Source organism: Dromiciops gliroides, chromosome 2 (genome assembly GCF_019393635.1).
Source record: "Dromiciops gliroides isolate mDroGli1 chromosome 2, mDroGli1.pri, whole genome shotgun sequence".
In the NCBI taxonomy this organism is placed as follows: Eukaryota; Metazoa; Chordata; class Mammalia; order Microbiotheria; family Microbiotheriidae; genus Dromiciops; species Dromiciops gliroides.
Window position 1 is genome coordinate 537,328,074 of NC_057862.1, and position 27,947 is coordinate 537,356,020.

A 27,947-nucleotide genomic window follows, 5' to 3' on the forward strand; every position below is an offset into this window, starting at 1 on the left:
GTCATATCCTGCTATCCATATTTATGTAGAACTCTCTGGCTCCACATTGATTTTTAGTTTGAGAAGCTTCCCAGGGGCTTTGGTGGCAGGATGTGGGCCGTATATCTTTAGGCAGCCAACAGCCTTTTTGTGAACTCCATCAATAAACTTTTCTTCCTCGGCTTAAAAGTCAGATGTCAGTGTTTTTCAGGAAGATATTATTTCTAAATGGCCAGTGAATGAGGATACTGTAATAAAAAAATGGCAAGGTTTAAAATAATGTTGATGTTGTGGCTGTCATGGCTGGGGAGAATGGAAGATGAAAAGATGTATTTTTTATCCTTTATCTCACTAAGTCATAATGCTTTATTGTAAGCATATACTAAGCAATGATTGCATAAGTGTATTTTAAAAATAGGTTTTTTTTTTTAAAGTGAAAGAATCCTTTATGAATAGAACTTAAGAAGTTATTCATTGGGTCCTGGGATTTAGAGCTGAATGGAATCTTAGAGATACACTGTTTCAGTCTCTACATTTTACAGATGAGAGGTTCAAAGGGTCTTAATGCAAGCTCTTTGAGGGTAGGGCTGCTGCCCCGCCCCCCCCCCAGGTTTTTTCCCATTTTTGTAACTTCTGTGTGCTAGCACAGAGTAGAATCTTATTAAATGGTTTTGTACTGAATCATTTGTCCAAGGTCACACAGGTAGTAATTTATAGGTCAGGAGTTGAGACTTCACCCAAGGGCTGTCAAACTCACTGTTCCTACTATTATACTACATTGCACTTCAGTCATTTAAAGTGTTTTGGTATTACACTAAATATGTGAAGGGCCAGATTTGTAGTCATAAAAGCAAGAAGTCTCACCTCAAAGTAACACCGACTAATTACAATTCATGTTATGTCTTGACTGATAGCTCCTTAAAGAAATATATGCATTTGTTTTAAACCTTTTATTTTTTTTTGCTTTTAAAATGCTCTCTCTCCCTTAAGAAGTTCAAGTTTAAAGTGTAGGGACCATGAATTGGTTGATTGATTGAGGTGCCCTTAGCAAGCTAAGAATTTGGGTCATATTTAGATCTTACCTGTCTCATTTTGGAAAAGGAAAGCTCCGAGACATTCAAAGAGCTCTGAGATCCAAGGAAAACCTTGGCAGAGAAAAGTGAGGGGCCCAGTAAAGCTCACAGAGGAATAATAGGGGTTACTGTTAGTAGGCATTAAGAAGGTAATGAGTGCATTGGCAGGAGCTACTTGGGAATTGAAGCCCTTATTAGACAAAGCTCTGCATTAAAGCAGTTGTTCAGATAAACTATCTTATAATAGTTAAATAACAGGAATAATTAATTTGTATGTAATCTGTTTCACTTGAAGGGACCTTAGAGATCCTCCAGTCCAGCCTTTTCCATGCTGAAAAGGAGGGCTGGGGAGAGATAATGTGACTTGTCCAAGGGAATCCCACACAAGGAATAAATAGCAAAGCTGAAATTTAAAGCCAGGTGATCCAAGTGTAAATACAGGGTTCCCCCCACCCATTGAACCACTCTTGCCTCCTCTGTTGGGTATTACAGTGCTTATGATGGGGTATCAGGGTTTACAGTGGGTGGAGAACCTGGATGTGGAATCAGGAAGGCCTGAGTTCAGATCCAGCTTCAGACACTTATTAGTTGTGACCATTAAGACATTAATTGCTTTCTGCCCCAGTTTCTTTACCTGTAAAATGGGGATAATAATAGCACCTACCTCCCAGGGTTGTTTTGAGGATCAAATGAGATGATAATTGTAAAAGCACTTAGCATAGTGCCTAGCACATAGTAGGTACTATATAAATTTTAGCTATTATTATTGTTATTAAAGAGTGTGTATAATATTACATTTTGTGACATAGTAGGCCTCCACCAGTCACGGACAACCATGTATCAGCACCTTGAAGAGCCACAGGCCACAATGTGGCTGTGCAGTCCAATGTGGGAGCCACAGCTCCTGAGTAAGTTATAACTGGTAATTGCCGCATCCAGTGTTGTATCTACCCCATAAGGAGTAGCTGGAGTATCCTCTCCAGGGCGCTGGCCTGGGCAGATCAAATATGGAAAACAAGCTGTTGCCCATGCAGCAGGTTTTCCCTCTCCTCGACATTGGTGGATCTAAAGGAGAGGCAGAGCCAATACAGTTTGGCACGCAGGAGTTGCCAGAGGGATGTGATGTCCAACATCCAACTGCCTAAGGGACTCCGACTCCTGACTTTTCCTCTGGGTTAACTCCCAAAGCCTTTCCCATATATGGGTATAGCCACAGGGCAGCGGAGGTTTAAAATCAGGGTTTCCTTCCCCTAGGTGACATAGCCTTACATATATGTAATATACATATGTCTATGTGGGTACAAACACGTATGCATACATTGTTTTTTCTTTGTTTTGGAGGACAAAGCATAGCTAGGTAGATTCTATTTTTGTATCTTTCCTTTTCTGTTATCTCCCCTTATTTGGTTTGAGATGCCTGAAATAGGTGCCACGGTTCACATGGTGTCAGTTCCCAAAATAGTAGTAATAATAATGAGGAGGGGCTAATCTACTTTCATAGAGTTAGCTTTATATACCTTATCCTTTCTGCCTTTTATTTTAAAGAGAAGGCTTTATTTTGTTGGTTCATTGACATGAAATCAGCATAAAGTCTGCTGATAACTTGTATTTCCACGAGTGTCCTGTTCCACACATGAGCATGCATCATGGGGGTATATCCACCAGCATGGCGGCAGTCCTGGGACTGGCATTTGTTTTTGGGATGGGTCCCATTCCACACATGGATCTGCTCATCATGTTAATAATATGCTGTAGCCACTTGACTCTCTTAAGATGATGGGGGACTGCTATCACCAAAATTGGGAAAAGCTCCCTCTTGTCATCCATTTTGATGCAAAGTCCTAATATGGTCTCAGCTTCCTGTTTTAGAGTATCCATGCCCTTGGATGGTGAATTCCTTGCCATGGGCACAGTGGGAATGTTCTTTTTTTTTTTTAATGTAATAAACATTTTTATTTATAATTTTGGGTTCAAATTTTTATCTCTCCTTCCCTGAGGCGGCAAGCAATCAGATATGGGTTATACGTGTATGATTATGCGAAGTATTCATATTTGTCATTTTGTACAATAAAACTTTATTAAAAGAAAAAAATGAAAGAAAGTGAAAAATAGCATGCTTCAGTCTGTTCCATCAATATCAGTTCTTTCTTTAGAGGTGGATAGTATGTTTCATCAGTAGTCCTTTGGGATTGTCTTGGATTATTGTCTTGTTGAGAATAGTTAAGTCATTCACAGTTCTTCATCAAACAGTATTGCTGTCATTGTGCACAATGTTCTCTTGGTTCTGCTCACTTCACTATACATCAGTTCATACAAGTCTTTCCAAGACCTTTCTGAAGTAATCCTGCTTGTCATATCTTATAGCACAATAATATTCTATCACCAGCATATACCACAGTGTGTTTAGCCATTCCCCAATTGATGGGCATTCCTTTGATTTCCAGTCACAGTGGGAACTTTCAAAAAGCCCCAGTTTTTCTTTTGGGGAAGTGAAAATTTTGTCCATGGACATCTGACTAATCTGGGGAGGGAGGGAGCTTTTGGAGACCTCTGTTTGTCTTTCCATCTGTGTACTGATTGTCTTCCAAAAGCTTCCAGAAGGGCACAGTCCATAGTGCTCAGAGCCTGACCGGAGACAGTAACTAGGGTGTCCAGTCTGGGTTAGCAATCCACACTTGAAACACATTTATCTCTATGGATTCAGGAACATATCTTCTGCTTTCTGCTTCCTGCTTCCTAGGCTGAGGGCTCCTAGGGTCCCTTGTCCTGAACATTCAGGCAGTTAATCTCTCATCATCCTGCTCTGGCAGTGAGGAGGAGGGAGGACAGTTAGATGGTCAGTTAGACAGAGTGCTGGGCATGGAGTTCAGAAGACCCAAGTTTAACTCTAGCCTCAGACACTTATTATCCGTGTGACCTCGGGCAAATCAACCTCTGTCGGCCTCAGTTTCATCAGTCCTAAAATGAGGATAATGATACCATCTACCTCTCAGGGTTGTTGGGAAGATCAAATGAAATGGTATTTGTAAAGTGCTTAGCACAGTGTCTGGCATACAGTAGGTGCTATATAAATGCTTATTCCCTTCCCTTCCTCTTTTCAGTGATCATCTGGGCAGTCACTTCCTTTTTGAAGCAGACATTAGGGGGAAGGCAGGGATTTGGTGAGGGCAGCAGAAAGGAGACCCCAGATCATAATCTCTTCCCTCTATTTAAGAGTGCCAAGGAGGTGGGCAAGAATGACCCCTTTTCTCATCTCCAGAATTCTAGCAGCCAGTTCCTGGTCCTGCTAGTAAAGGAAGTTGAGGAGGAGTTTAGAAACCCTTGACTGAAGCAGACAACATGGAGCTAACAGCCAAAGTCATAATATCTAGGTTGGTATCATCTATTTTCCTGGTATCCTCTAAAGATCTATTAAAAATTCATTCAGGGGTAGCTAGGTGGCACAATGGATAGAGCACTGGCCTTGGATTCAGGAGGACCTGAGTTCAAATGTGGCCTCCGACACTTGATACTTACTAGCTGTGTGACCCTGGGCAAGTCACTTAACCCCAAATGCCTCACCAAAAAAAAAATTCATTCAAATGGAGGATCTCATAGGGCCTATGAAGGGGCTGTTCCTTTGGCTTAAGGTCACTGTCTTCTACCAAGGCTTTTACAGGGGCTCTGGGACAAAACTTCCTTCCTCTTGTCTCCAAGGCCAGACTTTGGCTGTGGCTGATTAGTCAGGAATGCTTCTTTGATTGGTCCTTTTTTATAAATTTATCATCAGAATCACTTGAAGGCTTCTTTGGGTAGCCCATTCCACAAGTGATCCTCTGGCTTCTTCTCCTGAAGTGGGTTGGATTCTGACTACTCAAGAGCTTGGTGGTCTTTCATACTTGTTATTAAAGGTCCAAGGCCATGTCCTCTGTAAGTCAGACCAGAGTCATCAATAGGAGTGAGGTGTGAATGATGGTCCAAACACACCTTGGTTGAAGGAGATACCATATTGATGGATGGATGCAGGAATGGATAGTAAGGAGCTGGTTCTGTTCACTAACAGAAGGAGGGAGACAGTAGGCCCGCATCTCAGTCAATGATCCTGAGTTTTTACACAGAGGGGGTAGCAGCTGTGGCTACAGTTGAGGGGGAAGGCTTGCTTTATTTCTAGGTTAGCATCAGTTGCCACATCCCCAGCATTCTCCATGGAGTTCGGCAAAATCAATGCAGTGGAAATAGTAATGAAGTAGTAGCTATTTTCCCTTCCCTCCCTCTCATCTGAGGACTGCTCCAAAGAGTCCAGCAGACCCTTAGTTTGCCTTCATCCCTATTCCTTTCCTGTTGCCTCGACTACCCACCCCAGGATGGAACTGTGATTGAGCTTGTTCACCCTTTGCCTTTTTCAGTGAAGTGGTTACTGCCTGTGAGTCATTGATTAGGGCTGTACAGTTACTTGACTTTAAGTTAAAATTGAAGTAATAGAATTTTAGGCAACTACATTTTGGTTTTGGGATACCACTATCAGGCTATTTATCTCTGTAGGCTGAAATATGGCTCCCAATCCTCTTAATTATATTTGAGGCAGAAATTCTCAAGTACCATAGATCTGTAGCTGGAAAGGACTTTAGAAGTTATCTATAAATGCCTTCCTTTGCCCCAAACTATGAAACAGTCATCCTTTTAATAATACCAATTAATTTTTATTAAAACTTTTTTTCTGACACCAGAGACCAGATGAGTAGAGCTTGGGGTTAGAAGTTAATTGTGGGGGGAAGCTAGGTGGCACAGTGGATAAAGCAGTGGCCTTGGATTCAGGAGGACCTGAGTTCAAATCCAGCCTCAGACACTTGACTTGTAGTAGCTGTGTGACCTTGGGGAAGTCACTTAACCCTAATTGCCAGGGGGAGAAAAAAAAAAAGAGAAGTTAGTTGTTTCCTTTTTTTGGTAGGGTCTACTTCATTAGGGTCATTTACCAGTCTTATTGGAGGGGCTTTCCCATCCTAGCTTCCTGCTATCAGGGTAGCCTCTTTCCTCCTAACTGAGACTTCTCTTGAGTTTATGATCCCACATATGGCAACCAGCCTCTCTTCTTATAGACTGTTGATTTTTCTGCATTGCAGGACTCTCTTAACTGTCAGCTTTTGGCAAAATCGGCCTGGGATTGTTTGTAACTCTGTGCCCCAAAATGTACCCCACAAAATTAGATACTTTCTTTAGTTCTTAGCTCACCACTAGAATTTTTTTCCCTTCCCCAAGCATCATTTCTTTTACCGTATGTCTAGAATTTGTCATTTGTTTTCTGGCTGCAAAGCAAAGCAAAGTTCTCTAAAGATGGAAATGCATACTCTCATTGAAACCCTTGATTTATTTTAGTGTAAGAGTCACAATTGAGAGGTGCAAAAGAAATCCAATAGCCTTCCATTCTGAATCCTCCTTGTCTTTGTTCTAGAACTAAGAAGGAAATATACTTTTTTTGCAAACTAAAAGCCAGAGTTAAATATTTTAGTCAAGTGGAGCACTTTTTTTCCCCCAAAAAAGCCGACCATATTCCATGTCTCAAGTGGAGTACCTCCTTTCCATTGCCACAGCAGTATATTCCAGGATTCTTTTTACCCCCATTGAAGTATCTGAACAATTTTTATTTTCATGCTGCCATTTAATTTTTTTTTGTCCTTCAAATCTTGTCTTTTTTTTTTCTTTCCCCCTTGAAAGCCAAGTACTAAACCTTGCAAAGATCTAAGGTATCCTAGAACCTACCAGAAAAAATTCATCTAGGTTTACAATTCTTTCTATAGCAGGAGTTAGATCAATAGATCCTTGATGAGCTGAGTTCTCCCAATCCACTTGATGAAATGACAGTGTAGACCTTTATCCGGAAGGGACATTTTCCAAGGAGCTGGACGTGAATTCTGGCTCAGTACTGAAGGACATGTCTGCTTTTAATGCCTCCTGCTTGGTCCCCTTGACTGGAAGGATGTGTTTCAGATGACTGACCAGTGGTTCAGGAGGAACATTCCTTGGTGGTCTATAAAAGAAACGGAAATAACTTGACCAATATTCTTTTTCCTTGGACTTCTGCTAAAGTGGGGAGGAGGACTGGAGGGGATTTCACTTGCTCTCCTACTCCCTCATTACTACATTGTCTTACTTGTAATCTTTAGAAAGGTTCACCTTCTCCCTGTCATCTTAGAGTGTGCCACCAATCCCTCCTTGGTGAATTTTGCACCAGTTTGCATGTTTTTTGGTTTTCATAATGAGTGGACCAAAGTATTCCTCAGAGTTACATTTTGTAAATGGGGAGGAGGGAATAACATCAACAAGGGCTTGGGAGTTAGGAGTGTACATGGCATGTCTGGATAAACACTAGTAGGCCATTTTGGTGGGAGCAGAAAGTTAACGTATAAGAGAAAAATAATATCAAAATAGAATTGGAAAGTAAAAACTTGATTTTGGAAGGGGCTGAACTCTAGGCTCAGGAGTTTGATTTGAGTACATATAGCTCCTTTGAAAGTTCTTGAGCAAAGGAGGATATTAATGAGTAAACTGTGTGTAAGATGGTTTGGAGCGGGGGCAGATTGGATACATTTTTGCTGTCCATTGTGGGAATTCAAGCATTAGATGATGATGCTCTCAGACTGGGAGATATGAGAGACTGGATGGAAGAGCCTATTGTACTGGGTGATCAACTGGATATGAGAATTCTTTCTATCCCCAGTACTTAACTCATTGTCTTGTATATGAGTAGATAATAAATACTTGTTGGGCTGGATTGGATAAAGCGATTAAAACAGGGGTGTGTTGGAGCCAGCTCTTACCAGCTGGTGAGCATTTGGACCTGGGAAACTGGCAGACAAATTAGGACTTGATTTATTGCTTTGTTAATTGTTTGGACTTAAGAAAGTAATAGTGAAAATATCTGTAATCAAAATTTACCTTAATAGTGTGGCATATGGGGGCAGCTCGGTGGCACAGTGGATAAAGCACTGGTTCTGGATTCAGGAGGACCTGAGTTCAAATCCGGCCTCAGACACTTGATACTTACTAGCTGTGTGACCCTGGGCAAGTCACTTAACCCTCATTGCCCTGAAAAAAAAAACATCATGGAGACAATAGTGTGGCATAGATACATTTTTTTTTCTCTCCAGAAAGATGGTTGTTAAATCTTTACCAGTACACCCTTGGGTTCAAGGTTATAAATTTTCAAGCACCTTCAGGATGATATGGTGGGAAAATGGGGTACGGGTTGGGGTAGGGGTTCGGGGTTCTTAGGAATTCCTCTTTAAAGAATTACACCCTCTTGCACACAAAACTTAGTTAGAATAAGGTGATAGTTTATTTAGGAGCAAGGGAAGGGAAGGGTGGGGGGAGGGAAACCATGAAAGAAATCCTCGGACTTTTCATGGGGAGATTTGGCATAAAGCACATGGCTCAGAGGTACCAAATCTCCTCGAACAGGAGACTGGAAGGTACTTTTATAGAGGACTGATGGGGGTGGACCATCTGCCTGTGGAAAGTTCCTTTTGTGAAGGTGGACCGTCCCCCACTGGTGGTAGCTGGGGGAATTTTGGGTGAGGAGTGGAGGACCATCCCCCACTGGTAGTGACTAAAGGAATTGGGTGAGGGGTGGCTACAGATCCCTCTTCAGGACACAAAGGCCGCAGCCACACCCAAATTTATCTCCCCAGGGTAAGGGAGACCAGAATGAAGGGTAGGAATCCGAAGCTAGCTCAGTCCAATTTGGTTCAGCTTATCTCTCTAGGCGTTATCTGTCCTCTGGTTTAGTTTCTCAAGGAGAAGATTCCTTGATGTGCCCCAGAGAACTTCTGGGGTGCTCTGCACCCCATGACAATAATCTGACCCACCTTGTATGTTCAATCTTATCCCCTGATTCAGTTCGATAGGCATCTAGGAAGTACCTACTATGTATGGAAGAAAGCATGGCAACATGGGCATAGTGGCTAGAGAACTCTTTGGGAACTTGACTTGGGGTCAAGAAGATCTAGGTTTAAGTCTGACCTCTGGCATATATTGGTTTTGTGACCCTGGGCAAATCACCTAATCTATCAATATTCCCTGACAGCTCTTTAAAGATTGTTTTATTTGCTGTTCAGTCATTTCAGGAGTGTCTGACTCTGTGACCCCATTTGGGGTTTTCTTGGCAAAGACACTGGAGTGGTCTGCCATTTCCTTCTCCAGATTATTTTATAGGTGACAAAGCTGAGGCAAACAGGGTTAAATGACTCGCTCAGGGTCATACAGCTAGTTAGTGTCTGAGGGAGGATTTGAACTCATGAAGATGAGTCTTCCTAATTCTGAGCCCAATGCTCTATCCCACTGTGCCACCTAGCTGCTTCATTAAAGATGATAAGCTGCTGAACAGTTTCTAACCTCCACTGGTGGAAGAAATCTTCTCATTGGAAATTCCCTACCCAAGAAAATCACAAGCCAAAGTGTAAGGCTATGCTTTATGCTCGAGGTCTTCCTAGTGCATACCCTGCATACCTTTCTGTTCCAGGCAGGTCATTCTTCTCACTTTCCCCTGCACATAGCATAATTTTTCCTATTATGCTTTTACAACTTTATTTCTCCTATAAAGAATTCCCTTGGGGGTTTCATGTAAATCTTTCCTGTGGGTCAAGTGTTGAGTTCCTGGTAGCCTTATCTAATAATGCCACCTTAAAAAAAAATTCATGAGTCCTGTGCTTGAGGCCTCAGAAGCAATCCATTCAAATGGATAAATCCTTTTAAAACTTCTAAGATCAGGACAACCTTCCCATACTCTTCATTCCTTAGCTCCCTATCCCTGCTGGTTTCCGGTTTAGTGCAGTCTCATCTACCAGCCTAGCATTAATTTGGTGATTTCTTGGTGCGTGTGGGAGGCAGGGACATCCTGCTAGGCAGTCTCAGGAGAACCTTGGAAACTTCAGTGTTTTCATTTAACAATGTGGGTAGTGAGAGACTGTTGGAAGACACCCAGAGATTAGAGATTGATTCAGGTTCACCTAACTGGCCCAGATCTCTTTGTAGAGTGCTCTCTTTTTAGTATAGTAGCTGGAGAAAATCCAGAAGCTACCCTAACATTATTTGTTGGTTGTCCATGGCACTGATGAATTGCAAAAGTACTTAATGGAATGAGACAGAGTTTGCACTCCCTGTTACTGAGCCCCATGTAAATCTCTCCACTGTGACTGAGATCACTTGAGTTGTATGTATCTTAAGTTTCTATTTTTCCTGTAATGCTCCTTCAGTCCATATTCCTTTCTTTTCCTTGATTGCTTATTGTTGCTAAGTTTGGGGATCTTGGGAAATACCATGACAATGAGAATCATAATGTAGCGGCAAAGATCACTTCATTTATTTATTTGTTTGTTTGTTTATTTGTGAGGCAGTTGGGGTTAAGCGACTTGCCCAGGGTCACACAGCCAGTAAGTGTCAAGTGTCTGAGACCAGATTTGAACTCAGGTACTCCTGACTCCAGGGCCAGTGCTCTATCCACTTCACCATCTAGCTGACCCAAAGATCACTTTATTAAAGTGATAAGAAAAGGAGGAATAAGTAAGGAGGAATTTGTGTTTCTCATCACAGCAAGGGGAATCCTTGATGATTAATATCCCTGCAGAGTGGATTGGTTGTATGAGCATCATGGGTTTGATCTGGGTAGAAACCTCACTGAGCTAGGCCAGAGCAGGACTTAAAAGACTTTCTCCCAATGGTGTCTCCCATGCACGTTAAAAATCTTAAAAGATTTCTTGCTTGATACCAAGGGAGACACCCTTGTTCAACAACTCTGCACAGCAATTTCAGGAAGTCATCAAAGACCTCGTGCTTTTACATATCATATGCATAATTGCTGATCACTGTTTTGTTCTTTATTGTGTAACATTTGCTGAGTGCTAGTATCATGCTAATTAGAGGCCACCTGGCAAGTGGGAGAGCATGCTGGGCTTGGAGTCAGGAAGGCCTGAATTCAGATCCCAGCATCTCTGAAACTAAATTTGTGTTCCTGGAGAATTCCTTAACCTATTTGTGGCCCAGGCAACTCCCTAGGACTAATTATCTATTAAACCCAGGAGGGGTTAACACCTATATTGTTGGAGGGAATTCCTGTGTTAGGAGTGCCTTTCCCTAGCACTAGGAGGAGAGAAATAGGGACTAGACCTTAGGTTTATTGGGTATGTTAGTACATTCTCTGCAACTGATTATCTTGGAGGATTTCTTAGAGCAGAAATGTCAAACACAAATGGCCCACAACACTACTAAATGCAGCCTGAACCAGATTAAAATGTAATTGGAAAACATTTAACAAAATAAATAAAATATAATAAAACACGGGTAATATTACATTTTTAAAACTGTTAATATGCAGCCTGTAGGAATCCTTAAATATGGTTTAATGTCCCCCATTTCTATTTGAGTTTGACCCGACTGTCTTAGAGCAATAAGAGGTTAGGTGACTTGTCTAGCATCCTATAGCAATCTCTCTCTCTCTCTCTCTCTCTCTCTCTCTCTCTCTCTCTCTCTCTCTCTCTCTCTCTCTCTCTCTCTTTCTCTCTCTCTCTCTCTCTCTCTCTCTCCTTGGGACCTGAACCCACATCTTCCTGGCTTCAAGGCCAGGCTCTTTCCATTATGTGGTACTGCCTTAGTACTTTCCTGTACATGTTTCTAAATGAAACAGATACCAAGAAACATTGAACTCTAGCTCTTACAGAGTTTAGTAAAATAAGATTTAGTCACGGAGAAAAAAAAATAAAAGGTAAGGGCCATGCCTCTTGTTTGCTCCTGCTAATTGGATAGAGCACATGGAAATTTTATGACCAGCCGCGTTGTTTTCACTTATAAACAAGCCTACATGAAAGAACAGTCATTGATAAAAGTAGCAATTAGCAGCTTTATCAGCCATTGTAAATTATACACATTAAAACCCTAAAATTTAGTTTTACTTCAATTAACTGTGTATATTTTCCTGTTTTGGCGTTGGTTGTAACTTGAAAAGAGAGTGAGCTATTAATTTCTATCCATTTTCTTCTTCTCTGACTATCAAAGCTACTTTAAACACTCCTCTGTAAAGTCCTGCTGGGATGGAGCCTGGAGGTGATTCAATGAGCTTTTATAAATGTGAACTCTATTGTGGGCAGAAGGAAAGAGCAGGCAGGTCTTACCGGACCCTCAATGTTCTTGAGCAAGAGAGAACATGTGTCAAGTAGTGTTTGAGGAAAATTAATGTGGAAACTGTGTAGGATGGATCTGGAAGGAGGGGGGTTATTTTGACCATTGAAACAGTGCAGGTATGAGATGCTCAGGGACTGAATTATGGTGGTACCTATGGAATAGAATGTAGCTGAGTATACAGAGAAAGGCAAAAGACAGTCCCTGCTCTCAGGGGTCTAACAGTATAAAGGGGGAGACCACAGGCAAACGATCCATCAACTACTGAATTTTTGTCAGGAGCCGATTATGTGTCAAACAACTAGGTACAAACAAGACATCTATGGGATAAGTTGGGGGGGAGTCTCTGAGGGAAGGCACTAAGATTCTGGGAGACTGGGAAAGGATTCTTATGGAAGGTGGGAGCTAGCTGAAACAAAGGAAGCCCGAAAGGCAGGAGAATACTTGAGGAGGCAGAGTATCTAAGGCCTGGGGGCATTATGAGGGAAGAATCTATAAGAAGTGTCTATTGACAGGATATGGAAAGAGAAGGAGGAATAATCAAAGCTAATTTCCAAGTGAGGAGTTGGGTGCGTGCAACACGATGGCCCCAGCGATTCAGGAAAGAACATCTGCTAAGAGATGGCTGGCGAGCTTGTGATCATTTTCAGGGGTGGGAATACCCTGAGTGCTGAGAACAGGGATCTTTTGAATGACTGAATAAGTAACACTCCACTCAGTTTGCTTGTCCTGTACTATGTGGGTACTTCACTGCTAGAGTTTTTCCTAGAGTTTGTTCTAATTAGAACAAGCCAATTCTAAAATGAAGACTTGTGGGGATACCACTTGATGTAGGCATCTGTCCAGATGACACTCTGATGTCCTAAAACAATTGCCTTTTAACATAGGGAAGCATGTTTATTGCCGAGAAGAGTTTACTCATCCTGCTTTTCTAAAGAGTACAATTTGGAATTCTTTGTCAATATATACTTCTTCAACTCAAAGACTCATGAGTACAGATTGAAGCATATTTTTTTTCACTTTGTTTTTAAAAAACCATATTTTCTTTTGCAACATGGCTAACATGGAAATATGTTTTGCATAGCTTTGCATATATAACTGATATATTGTTGCCTTCTCAAGAGGTTGGGGAGGTAGGAGGGATGGAGAGAATTTAAAACCCTAAATGTTTTTAAAATGAGTGTTAAAATTTTAAAAATGTAATTGGGAAATTTTAAATGAAATAAAAATATATCTTAAAGAAGACTCATGATTTCATCTGTGTACCTATTTCATTGGCTGGTGCAGATGAATTATTTAATATTGCTAAGGACATATTTTAATGAATTGTGGTCATTGAAAAATTATCATCTGATGGCAAACACTTTGGTGATGGGCCTCCTTAAGCTTAACTTGTGTGCTCCTCAGACCTTATAGCTCACTGCCAAGCCCATATAACAAATCTTTTTATCTGGGTAGGGCCCTTCAGAATTTGTGCTCTTCCTTTGAACTTTGAGACCTAGGTTACTCTCCTCCCTTACCCACCAGCTCTAATGAAGCATTACTGTGGGATTTAAAAATAACTTTATTAGTAGTAATATTTTTTTTCCCTTGGTGAGGGAATTGGAGTTAAGTGACTTGCCCAGGGTCACACAGCTAGTAAGTGTTAAGTGTCTGAGGCTGAATTTGAACTCAGGTACTCCTGACTCCAGGACCCTGTGCTCTATCCACTGTGCCACCTAGCTGCCCCAGTAGTAATATTTTTAAAGTAATCTTTTTTGGTCTATGAGACAATACAAAAGGTCTGTCAGTGTTCAGTTTTAAGTAACTAACACCTCCATCAACTAATTAGTTTATTTGTTTATTTATCTATCTATTTGTTCATTCATTCATTATTTTTTTCGAGACAATGAGGATTAAGTGACTTGCCCAGGGTCACACAGCTAGTAAATGTCAAGTGTCTGAGGCCAGATTTGAACTCAGGTCCTCCTGAATCCAGGACTGGTGGTTTATCCACAGGGCCACCTAGCTGCCCCCCATCAACTTATTTATTTATGTAAAACAAATAACTCTATTACCAATTTTTAAAAACATAGGATTGCAGGTAAAAAATACCATAGCTTAGGCAATGGATAGTTTACAAAAAATATCTTAAAGAAACAGCTGCAATTTTTCTCTGTCTGTCTCTGTCTCCCTCCCTCCCTCCCTCTGTCTGTCTTCCTCTCCCCCTGTCTCTCTCCCCTGCCCCCCACCTTGGTCAAGAAGATTCCTATTGCAGAATTCATGAAGTTCTAGCAATACGCTTAATACTATCTATACTTGTCTGTGCTGGCTAGCTCATCTTTTAGTGGTCGGCTGACTGTTGTACACGGGCCATTTCATTAAGCTGTGTTGTTGAGGGTGTCTTATCAGTGGAAAATTGGTTAATTAATATCTCTGTGAATACACAGTACTCTCTTGTCAGACCATCTTGACAAATGGCTTTATCAGCAGTTAATGGGGTATGAAACACCCACGGAGTGCTATCACTTTTTCAATTAGGATGTTGATGAAGAGTAATACAGCTTCATCAAGGGAATGACTGTTAGTATCGGTTTTTGCCGGAAGTTTGCTTTGGGAGTTTTGAGTAAACTTGGTAAAATTGGAGTTTTTGTGACCTTGAGGGCTCTGCAATAAGCATATTGTGGTGCCTGTAGATAGCTATGTACGTAGAATACATAGTCCCCTAACAAGGAATGCCGTTCATTAACACATTGGTGCATCTGTGAAATGTGTCTCTATTGGGCATGTGAAATCACGGTTGAAATTCTGGGTGCTTGCTAGGGTTAGGGCCCTCAGGGACTACCTTACAAGAAGGACTGGATCCACTGTTCTTTTTGTCAGAGCCTGGCCTTAAACTTTCTGCAGCATGTGCTGATGTTGTTAAGCTCTCCTTTCTTGATCTTCTCTCCTGCCTAGTTTTGTCACTGCTTTTTCCTGGTTCTCTAACTGGTCTCTTTCAGTGGTTCACCTTGCTTTCTTTCATATCCCAAGAGTGGACAAGATTTTGTACTGTCACTTTGCTTTTTTAAATTCAATCCCTCTGTGATTTCATCCACTCCCATGGTTTCAATTATTGTCTTTATGCTGATAATGCTTAAAACTTTCTGTTTGTTCTCCCTATTGAATCTATATAATAATAGCTGGCATTTATATAGTGCTTTAAGTGCTTAGCAATCTATTATTTTATTTTATTCTCTTGGCAACCTTTGGAGGTAGGTGCTATTGTTATCCCAATTTTATGGGTGAGGAAACTGAGGCAGATAGAATAAGTGACTTTGACCACGGTCACACAGCTAGTATGTGTCTGAGGCTGGATTTGAGCTCAGGTTTTCTTGACTCTAGACCCTGCATTCTACCACCTAGATGCCTTATATATTTTCATCTAGACTGTAACTACTCTCCTTTTCATCTCTTTCCATCTGGATGTCCTGTTGGTACCTCAAATTTAATGTGTCCAAATCTGAACTCATCACTTTCCCTCTCAAAATCCAGTGATCCTCCTTCCTTCTTGTTTCCCTATTTCTAATAGTGGCAGTACTCTTCCCATTTACCAAAGCTTGAAACTCAGGAGATTTCTCATATCAAATCACTTGCCAAGTCCTGTGGATTTTACCTCTGCTCTTCCTGCTTCTATTTCCCATCACATTGTTTCAAGTGTTCATTACCTCTGGTTTAGACTATTGTCAGAATCTGATTTATCCCTGCCTCCCATCTCTTCTTTGGCCATTTGTGTAGCTTTCAAAATCACCTTCCTAATGGTCAGGTCTTAATACATCACTCTCTTGCTTAAATACCCCTTGGTGACTCCATATTATTTATTGGGTAAAATGAACAAGCATGACATTTGCAGGCATAAAATCTGGATTCAAATTCCAATTCTGCCTTTTATTCTCTGTGTGAACTTGGACAGATTCTTTGGACTTCAGTTTCCTTGTCTGTAAAATGAGGGTGTTAAACTAAAGGATCTGTATGGTCCCTTTTAGCTCTATACCCCTGATTCTGTTTGATCCCTGGGCTTGCATTTGAGGTCTTTCTATGTTGCACCCCAACTCTATTACTACTGTTTTCTCAGTCTCATTCTGCTTTCCAAATGTGGAACTCAGTCCTTTCGCATCTGGTAAAAATGATTTTCTGCCTTTGGATCTGAACTCATCATTTTTCCTGATGGTTCAGGGCATACCTAAGGCCGTGAAGGCCAAAAAGCCTTTCATGATCTCCTCGGCTTAGTGATTGCACTCTCTCTCTCTTCAAATTTCCTTGCAAGTTGTCAAGATCTCCCTCCTTTCGCCTTTGTCCTGGTCTACCCTGAAAAATACTTCTTTGGGATTTTTCAGTGTTCTTACATACCACCTATTGAAATTTGTAAGTGCTATCTGTGGAAAAGGATAGAAAGGCTTAAAAGTCCTGACTACTTGGGGTGTTTACTCTGGTGAGGCCATATGTTCAAAGACTTAATAATATTGTGAGTGCTTGCATACACGATCTTTTCCAACTTTTGCAAAACTGGATAGTAGCTATGTCAATGAAATTGCAAATTTGAGTTCTACAAATTATCAGAGATTCTAATCTTTGGAGGTGGGGGTGGGGGAGGAGGGGAGAACATAGTAGGGAAAAAAAATAAGTAAAGGGAAAAGTAAAAATTGAAGTCATGGTGCCTGCTCTGAGCTTCTCCTTCCTTGTCAGAGTTCTCAAATGCAAAGCTCTCACATTTGTGATAGATGAGAAAGAAAGGTCCTGCATGGTCTGTGGTATACCTGGGGGCTGATTTTTTTAAAAGACCTTTTTTTTAAACCAAAGTTTTATACCGCAAGTTAGATACAAATAGCAGTCTTTGTGTGTTCTCTTTTCCTATTGGCAATTCACCTTTAGTTTATGTGAATGTTGAACACTCCTGTTTCCTCCAGGTTCTTCCCATCCTTCTCCCCACACATCGCACAAAAGAACTTAAGCTTTTTAGGGATGGGGAGAAAAAATTCAAATGTATTTTACGCTCATCACCCTGCCCAGAGTGAGTGTTAACTTTTGATAGGGGTTGGAATTTTTGGCCTTAACCAGAAAGCTAGTTGGATAATGGATACAGCATGAATATTATGTGAGGGTAACAGTTTGAGTATCTAATGCCTTAGGAACTCTTCCTGTTTGTTATTGCATTGATTGATCTGAGAACCTGGACAGGCTCTCCCAAGTCAATTTTGGGTAAGTCTGCCAAAATGATTCAGGTTTCTTCCTATGCCTGGAATGTCCTGTGTGTGTGTGTGTGTGTGTGTGTGTGTGTGTGTGTGTTTGTTCCCTTTAAAGCCCAAATGAAATGGCCACCTCTTCTAGGAAGGCTTCCCTGATCCTTCCATATTGGTTCCTGCCAACAGACCCCCTTCAGATGTCACATATCACTTTGTTTTGCATAGCTCTAAAGCACTTAAAATGTAATATTGCCTATTCCCTCTTTGCCCCATCCATCTCTCACCCCCCTCACCCCTCCGCCTTTTGCCCCCACCTTGGTGTCCCTGAAGAGTCCATTTTCAGGAAATGGGCAGAGGTGAACTGGTAGCAGCTGGTGAGAAAATGAGCCGGGGGTCTCTAGGGGCTTTTAAAAGGGCTGTGAATTCAGTTCTTGTCCCTGGAACTCACACAATTAAACGCCAGACTGTCAGTGGGGCTGGGTAATTACTGGGTGGGGAGCTGAGGCTTGTTCCTTGCTGTCATCTCCACAACCCTGGGGTCGGCTTCATGATTTCTCCTTTGGTTTTGAGGCTACTTTAAAGTTGTAACTTGATAAAGATGGGACTCTTGAGATCACCCTTACCTGGTCCTGTTTCCAGACAATTTAGGGCCCTCTGGTGCTCCCTTCACCCCTGAAAGGCCTCTGTGCCCTGTGATTGGCTTTGTCAAGTGTGGAGCCAATTAACCTGTCAAGTGAACAGGGACTGGTTGAGAGAGATGGTAATTTAGTCCTCCCCTTCCCCCCACCAACAGAGACATTCTTCTCCTTTCCTGTTAATACATGCAGGCACATTTTATGCCAAAAGAGAAGAGAGATGCACCAAATTACAGCATCAGAGGATTTAAAGTGGGAGATCCCTTAGATCAGGACCCTTTGTGTCATGGACCTCACAGCACACTATGGCTATGTAGAAATTAAAAATAAATTAAATTTAGATGCAGAAAACCAAATGCATAGAATTACAAAGGAAACCAATTATATTGAAATATTTATTTTTCCCCCTCCAAGTTTGCAGACCCATTGAAATCTATCCTGATGTTCAAGAACCCCTACTTTAGAGAATGCTGATGGTGCTCTTGTCTAGAGCAGTTTTTTCTCTTGGCATGAGCCTCTTCCAGATGTCCAGGATGAGTTACCTCAGAAAGTCCTGGCTACCAGACCACTGGACCTTTTAAAAGTGCGGCTGAATGACTTGTTGGACCTGTTATAGAAGGGATTCCAGTTCAAAATGTGGGAGGAACTGCTACATGATCTCTGAAGTGGTATCATCTAGTGGGAAGAGCACTGAACCTTGTGTCAGGGGAGACCTAGATGAAAATCTTGACTCCAGCCTTTGCTACCCACAGCAAGACACTTAACTAACTGCCCATGCTTTGGTCTCCTTATTTGTAGAATGAAGATATGTTACTTGCTCTACCTCCCTCACTTTAAAGCAGAACCAGGCACATCCATTGTGTCACTTGATAGAAGAATTAAAAAAAAATTAAAATATTTTACTATAATTTGCCATGATATCTCCCATAACTTAAATACAAGTAATTACAAACACATTTTATAATTTTACTTTGAAATAAAAATATTCGATCCTACTATCTTCAGTATTGGACTTCATGTCAGTTGATGCAGGTTGTTTCTTTGAGGTCCTTTTAGCTCTAAGCAGAGGTGAATCATTTTTGTTACTCCAGCTCTGTGTGATTCTGTGATCCTCTAACCCAACCCTTTTATTTGGCAAATTAGGAAACTGAGGCTTAAATAAGTGGGTGACTTGCCTAACAGGTTAGAATTGGGCCTCCACCTCTCAGGTAGATTGAAGTATCAGGCAATGCTTAACTCTCAGTGGAAGTTTCTTAATTACTAGCGTGAGTAAATAGTTGTGTTCTCTAGGAACAAAGAAAAGCACACTGCATGGATGGTGAGGAAATGAAACATGTTTGGTCGTGTGGTTATTTTATGAAGTATTCCTTTGTACTTGAACATACTGCAAGCATTTCTTGAAACATTTTTTCTATGGTTAAGATTTTTCACAAAGACAGATTGGTCACCTGTCAATTATGTGGGATTAGTAGGATTTAATTTGAGTCTACATCCCTCTGAGTTCCCACTGTCATGAACCAAAATTTCTCATCCACCAGAGGAGGAATATAAGCTCTTTGAAGGTGGGGAATTGGTATTCCCCTCTCCTTTTGTCATTGTATCCCTGGCATCTAGTATTAGTGCCTTGCATATTTTAGGTACTTAATTATCTCACATTTCAACGATATCTCACATTTGTACAGTAGACTTTAAAAAGGGACCTTAAAATTCATCTGGTTCAGTCTCCTTATTTTAAATGATATTTTATTTTCCCCAATTACATGTTAAAACACTTTTTTTAACACTTTACAATAGTTTTGAGTTAAGAATTCTATTCTCAGGGCAGCTAGGTAGTGCGGTGGATAAAGCGCCAGCCCTGGATTCAGGAGTACCTGAGTTCAAATCTGGCTTCAGACACTTGTCACTTCCTAGCTGTGTGACCCTGGGCAAGTCACTTAACCCTCATTGCCCCACCAAAAAAAAACAAAACAAAAAAACCCACACCAAAAATTCTATTCTCCCCTTCCCTTTTTGTTAAAGGTTGAAGGAACTGAGGGCCAGAGACATTCTGTGACCTGTTCAGTCATACAGATAAGTAAGTGGCAGAGGCAGAATTTGAACCCAGGTCCTTGGACTCCAAGTCCAATGCTATTTCTCCCATATCATATTGGATTACTTCCTTTTATTTTCAATTCATTTTTTTAAGGGGGCAAGGAGGTAGAAAATTAAAATCCCTTTAAAGACTTTTAGCTCCATGCTTTACCTAAATGATTCTTTTAACTTTCTGAATTGGATACATTTGTCCCTTTGTGTCCCAGGGTCAAAGGCCAGTTCACTAGGAGTAGAGCAGCAAAGAAATCTCTCCAGTTTTCCATTCACCTATTCCCTTGAAAGGTTGATAAACAAAGGGACCATGTTTTACTAATCTTTCTGTCCTACCTAGGACTGGCCTTGGAAGGAGGAGAACTTCATTTCAAGTCTTGTATTTGATAGGCACCATCTGTATGATCATGGGCCTCTCATTGTCCCATTCACCTCTCTTAAGTTAGGAAGAGGTTGCTGCTCCAAATGGGTGGAGGAGTTGAACACACCTTGATTAAATTACAGATCTGGACAGATCTTGTACATGACAGAGGAGAAATGAGGCATGGGTAGATTATCTGACTCCCTGAAAGAGCTCCGGACTTGGAATCAGGAGATTTCAGGAGAATGGGGTACTAGGGCTTCAAAATCTAGTATCTGAATTTTAGAGGTGTGTTACCATTAATTAAAGAAAAAAATCCCTCTGCCTCAGTTTCTTAATTTATTAAACAGGAATAACAGCATGTGTTATCTGTTTACTAGGGCCTTTGTGAAGAGGAGATAAGATCATAAACCATAGAGGGCAGATCAATAATTCAGCAAGCCAGTATTAAGTACCTACTATGTGCTAGCCACTTAGCCTGTTCCCTGGTTGCTGACAGCCTGACTTTTCTTTTTTTTTCTTTCTTTCTTTCTTTCTTTCTTTCTTTCTTTCTTTCTTTCTTTCTTTCTTTCTTTCTTTCTTTCTTTCTTTCTTTCTTTCTTTCTTTCTTTCTTTCTTTCTTTCTTTCTTTCCTTCCTTCCTTCCTTCCTTCCTTCCTTCCTTTCTCTCTCTCTCTCTCTCTCTCTCTCTCTCTCTCTCTCTCTCTCTCTCTCTCTCTCTCTCTCCTTCCTTGTGAGCTAAGGCTGGCAGCTGCCAATCTGCCTGGTGGGCCTGTGAATGAGAAGCAGATGAGATTGAACTAGATCAAGATGGGAGTTCAAGGACTGGGATCAAATATTGTTCCAGTGTGGCTTGTGAAATAGGACTCCCGTAGCCCTTGGCTTAGCTTTTATGGTTCTCTGTGACCCAAAGCACTTTAGAGTGTCCAGCTTAGGCTAAGTTACAGGGCCTTAGACACTTTTCATCTTTTTGTGTTCCATAAAGACTTGAAATAAGTCCTCCCCCCAAGCCCCTAAAAAGAGGGATTTTAGCTCCGTGCTTTACCTAAATTATACTTTTAACTTTCTGAATTGGAAACATTTATCCTTCTTTGTCTTAGGCTCAGTTTTTTCTAAGGAGTAGTGAGTAGGATGGAGTTTCCTTATCCTGACAAATTAAGGTACCCTGGCCTTCAGGAGACATTTATTTTGCTAACAATGAACTTCATAGGATCTTATCTTTAGAGATGTAAGGGACCTTGGTGGTCATGTTAGTCTAGTCTCTTCATTTTACAAATCTCTCTCTCACTCTCCTTTTCCCTCTCCTACCAGATATCTATCTATCTAATCTATCTACCTATCTATCATCCATCCATCTATCCATCAATCCACCTGCTCACCTGTCCACCTATCCATCCATACATCTATCTATCTCTAGATCTACCTAGATCTATATCTTTGGAAAGTCCTGTTTCAGGGAATGATGAATGACATCTCATGATTTATATGTTTCAACTACTGTGAATTTAGTAAATCTAGAATCCTGTGGTTCTAGCTCATTTCTTTTCTTTTCTTTTCTTTTCTTTTCTTTTTTTTTTTTTGCGGGGCAATGGGGGTTAAGTGACTTGCCCAGGGTCACACAGCTGGTAAGTGTCAAGTGTCTAAGGTCGGATTTGAACTCAGGTACTCCTGAATCCAGGGCCGGTGCTTTATCCACTGTGCCACCTAGCCGTCCCCCTAGCTCATTTCTGATCTTTGGGTGAGTTGATTTGAGTGAGTGTATTTTTCCTTTGAGATTGCACCAGTGATGACAAACTCAAATATAAATGGGGGCACTAAAATGAACATTAGGATCCCAGTGCTGCATATTGACTTAATATTACATCCTATTGTATTTTTATTTATTTTGGGCAAGTAGCTTAACCACCATCTGTCCCAGTTTCCTCAGGTATAAAATGGAGATAATAACAACACCTACTCCAGAGGGTTGTTATGTGGAGCAAGTGAAATAATATTTGTAAAGTGTTTAGCACAGTGTATATATGTAGTAGGTGCTTAATAAATGCTTGTCTCTCTCCTTCCTGCCTTTCCTCCCTCCCTTTCATCCTCCTTCTCGCCCTCCGTTTCTTCCTGTTATCATTATACACATGAAAAAAATAAGGCTCAAAGTTTTAAGTAACTTGCCCATGATCACACCCCTTCAAGTCCAGTGTTCTTTCCCCTACATGATGCTGCCTGAAATAATCTGCCCCCTCTCCTCTGCTTGTTGAACTCCTGTACTTCAGTACCCAGTTCAGATGCTACTTCATCCACAGAACCACTGTGTTACCCCTGATGGCTAATGCTCTCTCATTGTTTTCTGTCTACTACTATTTGTCCTTTCCTAAGTACTTCTATTATAGCTTGTATTAAAGCTGCTGGTGTGCTTGTTTTATCCTCTGTTAGTCTAAGGGTCTTCCCCTTTGCCTCTTCCCTCCTTGTCCCTTTCCCCTTTTCCCTTTTTTCCCTTCCTGGATTCCTCCAGTTTTCTTTTCTCCTTTTTCTCTTTTGTATTCCAGCAACTAAAACAGTTCCTTAAGATTTTTAATTGTGGACTTAATGAATTAAGTTGAATTCATCAATGATCCTGAAAGGAGAAATATTTCAGGTGTCAACATAGAAGAAAGAACCTGAATGATTCAGTTAAATGGGCATTTATTGAATGTCTACTATGCACAAGGCACTGTGGTTTTGTTTTGTTTTGTTTTGTTTTTAAGTGAGGCAATGGGGGTTAAGTGATTTGCCCAGGGTCACACAGCTAGTAATTGTTAAGTGTCCGAGGCAGGATTTGAACTCAGGTCCTCCTGACTCCCGGGCCAGTGCTCTATCCACTGTACCACCTAGCTGCCCCTGGTTTTGTTTTTGTTTGTTTTTTAAGCAAACATAGAAATGATGAGCTATTCCTGTCTTCGAGGAGCTTGCATTTTACTGGGGAATAAGTTGGTCCTTTCATCAAGCTAATATTACAAACCATCTCTCCCCTTCCTCCTTCTCCTTAATCCCTTAAGGATCAATGCACATACAGGCTAAAATTCCCTATCTCTTGGCAAAGAAGAATATGGGGAAGTAGTAGGGCTAGGAGCTCTAAGAATGGCCAGTGTGGATAAAGTTAATTTTAATTTAGAAGGTTAAGTCATGGATCTTTTAAAAAAATGTACTTTGTGACCTGTAGGTCAAGATTTCAGGCTAGTCTACAGGTATCTGGTTATTGCAAACCAGATTGCAGCCTTCATAGGATTCTTGGTTTCTTTTTGTATTTCTTTCTTTCTTTTTTTTGTGTATTACTTTCTTTTTAAATACCCCTTGATTTAGAGACAAAAAAATATACTCCCCATAATTAGTGTGTGTTAGAACATGGAAAAGCATGTGTAAGCTGGTTAATATTGGTTAATTATCTTTGTTATGACTCCTTAGAATGTAAACTATACCATGAGTCATTCTAATCATTCTGTGTTTATAAACCAGACATATTCAGTTGGTTATAGGTTGCTCATCCTTGTTGACAAAATAGTTCCACCCAAAGAACTTTTACCTTTACTTTTTTTTTTTTTCCTGGTGAGGCAGTTGGGGTTAAATGACTTGCCCAGGGTCACACAGCTAATAAGTGTTAAGTGTCTGAGGCTGGATTTGAAGTCAGGTGTATTTGAACTCAGGTCCTCCTGAATCCAGGGCTGGTGCTCTATCCACTGTGCCACCTAGCTGCCCCCTTACCTTTACTTTTGGTTTGTTTTTTTTTTGTTTGTTTTTATTTTTGGTGGGGCAATGAGGGTGAAGTAACTTGCCCAGGATCACACAGCTAGTAAGTGTCAAGTGTCTAAGGCTGGGTTTGAACTCAGGTCCTCCTGAATCCAGGGCCCCTTACCTTTACTTTTAAAGCAGCAAACTTAGGGGCTTTCTCAACCCCCTCATTTTATATGTGGGGAAACAGGTCCAATTAAGTTAAGTGACTTGCTGAGATTCATGTAGGTATTAAGTGGTGAAGTTAGGATTTGAACTTAGGTCCTCTAACTCCAAATCCACTGTGCTTTCCATAACACCATATCACAGGCTGAGTCTCAATTTCTTCTTATTGTGTTGTTTAAAAATCTAAATGTGGGTTCTAATCTGTCCCCCACCCAGTTTTGGGGGGAAACTGGCTAAAATCACTGATAAATTCACCAAGAGTTTAGGCTCTTAAGGGTTTACTAAAAGATATAAGATAGTAAAGAGAGAGAAAGATTGAGAACAGATTTCTTATAGCGTGGAAATCCTAGGCTTCCTAACCTCCCACCTGAAATCCTGCCACCAAGCCAATGTTTTGAACCCAAAGAAGAAGTCAGCCGTCTGCCAGCCTCCGCTTCCTACTTCGTGTTCTCCCAGCAGTGGGAGGCTCCTCAAGTTGATTGGCTGGTAACTTTGATAGACAGTACCCATGAGCAAACATCACTTCCTGACGCCAAGGAATTTGACCACATGGCTTGCCCTCAGACACCTTCTCCTCATGGCAGAGCTTTCCTACAGTAACTCTCCAGCAGGTGGCGTCACTCCAATCGTTAGAATATGTAAAATGACAATTGTTGTTGTATAAAATGAAAATAATCATACCTGCACAGCCTATGTTGGATGGTTGCTATAAAATCAGCCCTCAGTAAAACATAAAGGTCTATATAACTGTGAACTATTAGTAATTCAACCTAATATAGTATTACTTTTTTTTTTCAGATATATCATCCTCTTGGTTCCTATTGAGCTTTCATTCAACTAATATTCACATTTTTTGACCTGAATTGTTTTCTAGACACATCTTTCCATTGCATACTTTTATAATTGATTCTTTTTTAATTTAAGTGCAGGGTTCTACAATTACTGCTGTTAAATTTGATCTTATTAGATATGCTCCATTTTTTTCAAGGTTCCATCTAATTTAGAGGTCCTGGGTGGTGCAATGGAGAGAGTGCTGTGCCTGAAGTCAGGAAGACTCATCTTCCTGAGTTCACTTGTGGCCTCAAATATTAGTGACCCTGGGCAAGTCACTTAACCCTATTTGCCTTAATTTCTTCACCTCTAAAATGAGCTGGAGAAGGAAATGGCAAACTACTCCATTATCTCTGCCAAGAAAACCCCCAATGGGGTCACAGACATTTGAACACAACTGAACAACAACAACAATCTGGGGGGGGGTCAATAAACTTAAAAAAATTTGATAGCCATATTTCAGTATAATTGGCTTCTTATGTATTTTACTTTATGCATCTAAAACATCATGGCGGGGGTACATAGGCTTCACCAGCTTGCCAAATGGCTCCATGACTCAATAAAAGGTGAAGAACCCCACATCCAGATGTTTTTGATCTTCATATTTTTTGCCCCCCATTACCTTTATGTCATCAATATATTTGATGTCTGTGCCTACTATATTTTCATCTAAGTCATTGGGTAAAAAAAAAAAAAAAGAAGAATAGAACAGGACTTAAGAGAGAAAGAACTGTATCTACCTTCACTATAGAGACCTTTTAGGGTGACAGCAATTAATTAACATTCTTTCAATAGGTTATTGAACCAATTCTGAAATCACATCTCTGGCCTGAAATCACATCCCTGCTCACATTCCTCCATTGTGTCTATAAGGATATCATGACCAACATTGCCAAATGCCCTCCTGAAATCAAGATGTCTTCTGTATACATCATTTCCTGATTCACCAGTCTAGTAACTCTATGGGGAAAAAAAAGGAAATGAGTTTAATCAATAGCATGACTTAGATTTAGTGAATTTGCACTGGCTTGTAATGATGGCCATGTTCCTTTTTAACTATTTACAAACCATCCACTAAGGAATATTTTGGTCTCTGCCTCCTGGAATCCTTTCTCCTCTTTTTGAAAACCATTGGCCCATTCAACATAAAACATTGGTTCATTCTCAGTCTTCTGGTCTTCTCTCTCAAATGGAATTCAGTAAAGATTAATGAAGAAGCCTTTCCCAGTCTTCCTTAATCTTAGTGTTTTTTCTCTGATATTATCCCCAATTTATCATGTATGTAACTGGTTTATATATAGTTATTTGCATGTTGTCTTCCCCATCTTTCTTGAGAGTAGACACTATCTTTTTTTCTTTCTTTGTATCTTCAGTGATTAGCACAGTGGTTGCACATAATAGGCTTTTTTTTCCCCCGGGGCCATGAGGGTTAAGTGATTTGCCCAGAGTCACACAGCTAGTAAGTGTCAAGTGTCTGAGTCCAGATTTGAACTAAAGGTCCTCCTGAATCCAGGGCTGGTGCTTTAACCACTGTGCTACCTAGCTGCCCCCCCATAATAGGCTCTTAATAAATGCTTGTTGACTGACTGACTAAAGGTTGTTCAGGGTCACAGTTGCAATTGGTCTTTCAGTTATCAAGCATTTCTTAAATGCCTACGTTGCTAGGCACTAGAGATAGAAATACAAAAAATTATATTCTAGGAGCTTGTAATCTAGTTATTTACATCTATGTATATAGGTGTGTAAAGAACAGATACAGGGTATTTTAAGGGGAGAACACACCAGCAAGTTTGAGGAGGGGTATATGAAAATCATGGAAGGCTTCAAGTAGGAGATATGGTATCTGAGCTGAGCCTTGATGGGAGTTAAGAATTTTATTTAGTAAGGGTGAGGATGAAGTGCATTCCAGGCATTGGGGTAGCCTGAGTAAACACATCCAGGTAAAACAATATATGAAGGACAGTAAAAAGGTTAGTTTGTTTGGACTTTATGTGAAATATGTGGAAGGAGGGAAGGGGCAAATAAATTGAAAAAGGTTAAGTTGTAATGCCAAAGAAGAATCTATAATTGGTTCTAGAAGTAGTAGGGAGTCACTGGAGCTTATTGAGATATATACATGACCTCATCAGATGTATGTTTTAGGGAGCTGTGCAGAGGATGAATTGTATCCAAAAGGTAGGAGGAGAGAATCTTCTCTTGGCTCTGTTGTGTATATGGGGCATCAGGGATGCCTGTTTTAGTGTCTGATTTCACTGAGGGATGCACCTGAATATTCAGAAGACACAGAATCTGCCCAGGGGCACTTACATTATCCTTAATATACTTAGCATTATAATCTGTACCTTAAAATATTCTTGTTGTGGAGTGGTTTCCTTAAATATGGTGTATATATGGTAATTTCTTGGAGAACAATGCATTTTTAAACAATAGAAGTTTTATCTCTGTTTTTATTCTCATTTTGTAGGCAGAGACATTTGTTTGGGTTAACAACGGATCAGCTCATTCCAAAAGTGTTGCCAAGGCCAAGTATGAATTTTTATTTGGCAGACCAGAAGAGAAAGCCCCAGAAACCAGTAAGTATTCTTTTTTCCTTTTTCCCACCTTGATGCCAATTCCAGGATCTTTGGCAAGTTCCCTTCATTTGTGTGTGTGTGTGTGTGTGTGCGCGCGCACGCGCGTATACCACTGTCTTCAAAGGGAGAAGGGACCTCAGAAGTCAT

The 27,947-nt window shown here is 40.7% G+C and overlaps 1 protein-coding gene across 1 annotated transcript in view; it reads left to right on the plus strand.

Moving 5' to 3' along the window:
• The window catches only part of PSD3 (pleckstrin and Sec7 domain containing 3), a 538,748-nt gene that overhangs the window by 36,100 nt on the left and 474,701 nt on the right, over nt 1-27,947 (plus strand). The window contains 1 exon segment of the mRNA XM_043989192.1: nt 27,692-27,800. Within this exon segment, the coding sequence (XP_043845127.1) occupies nt 27,692-27,800 (109 nt within the window).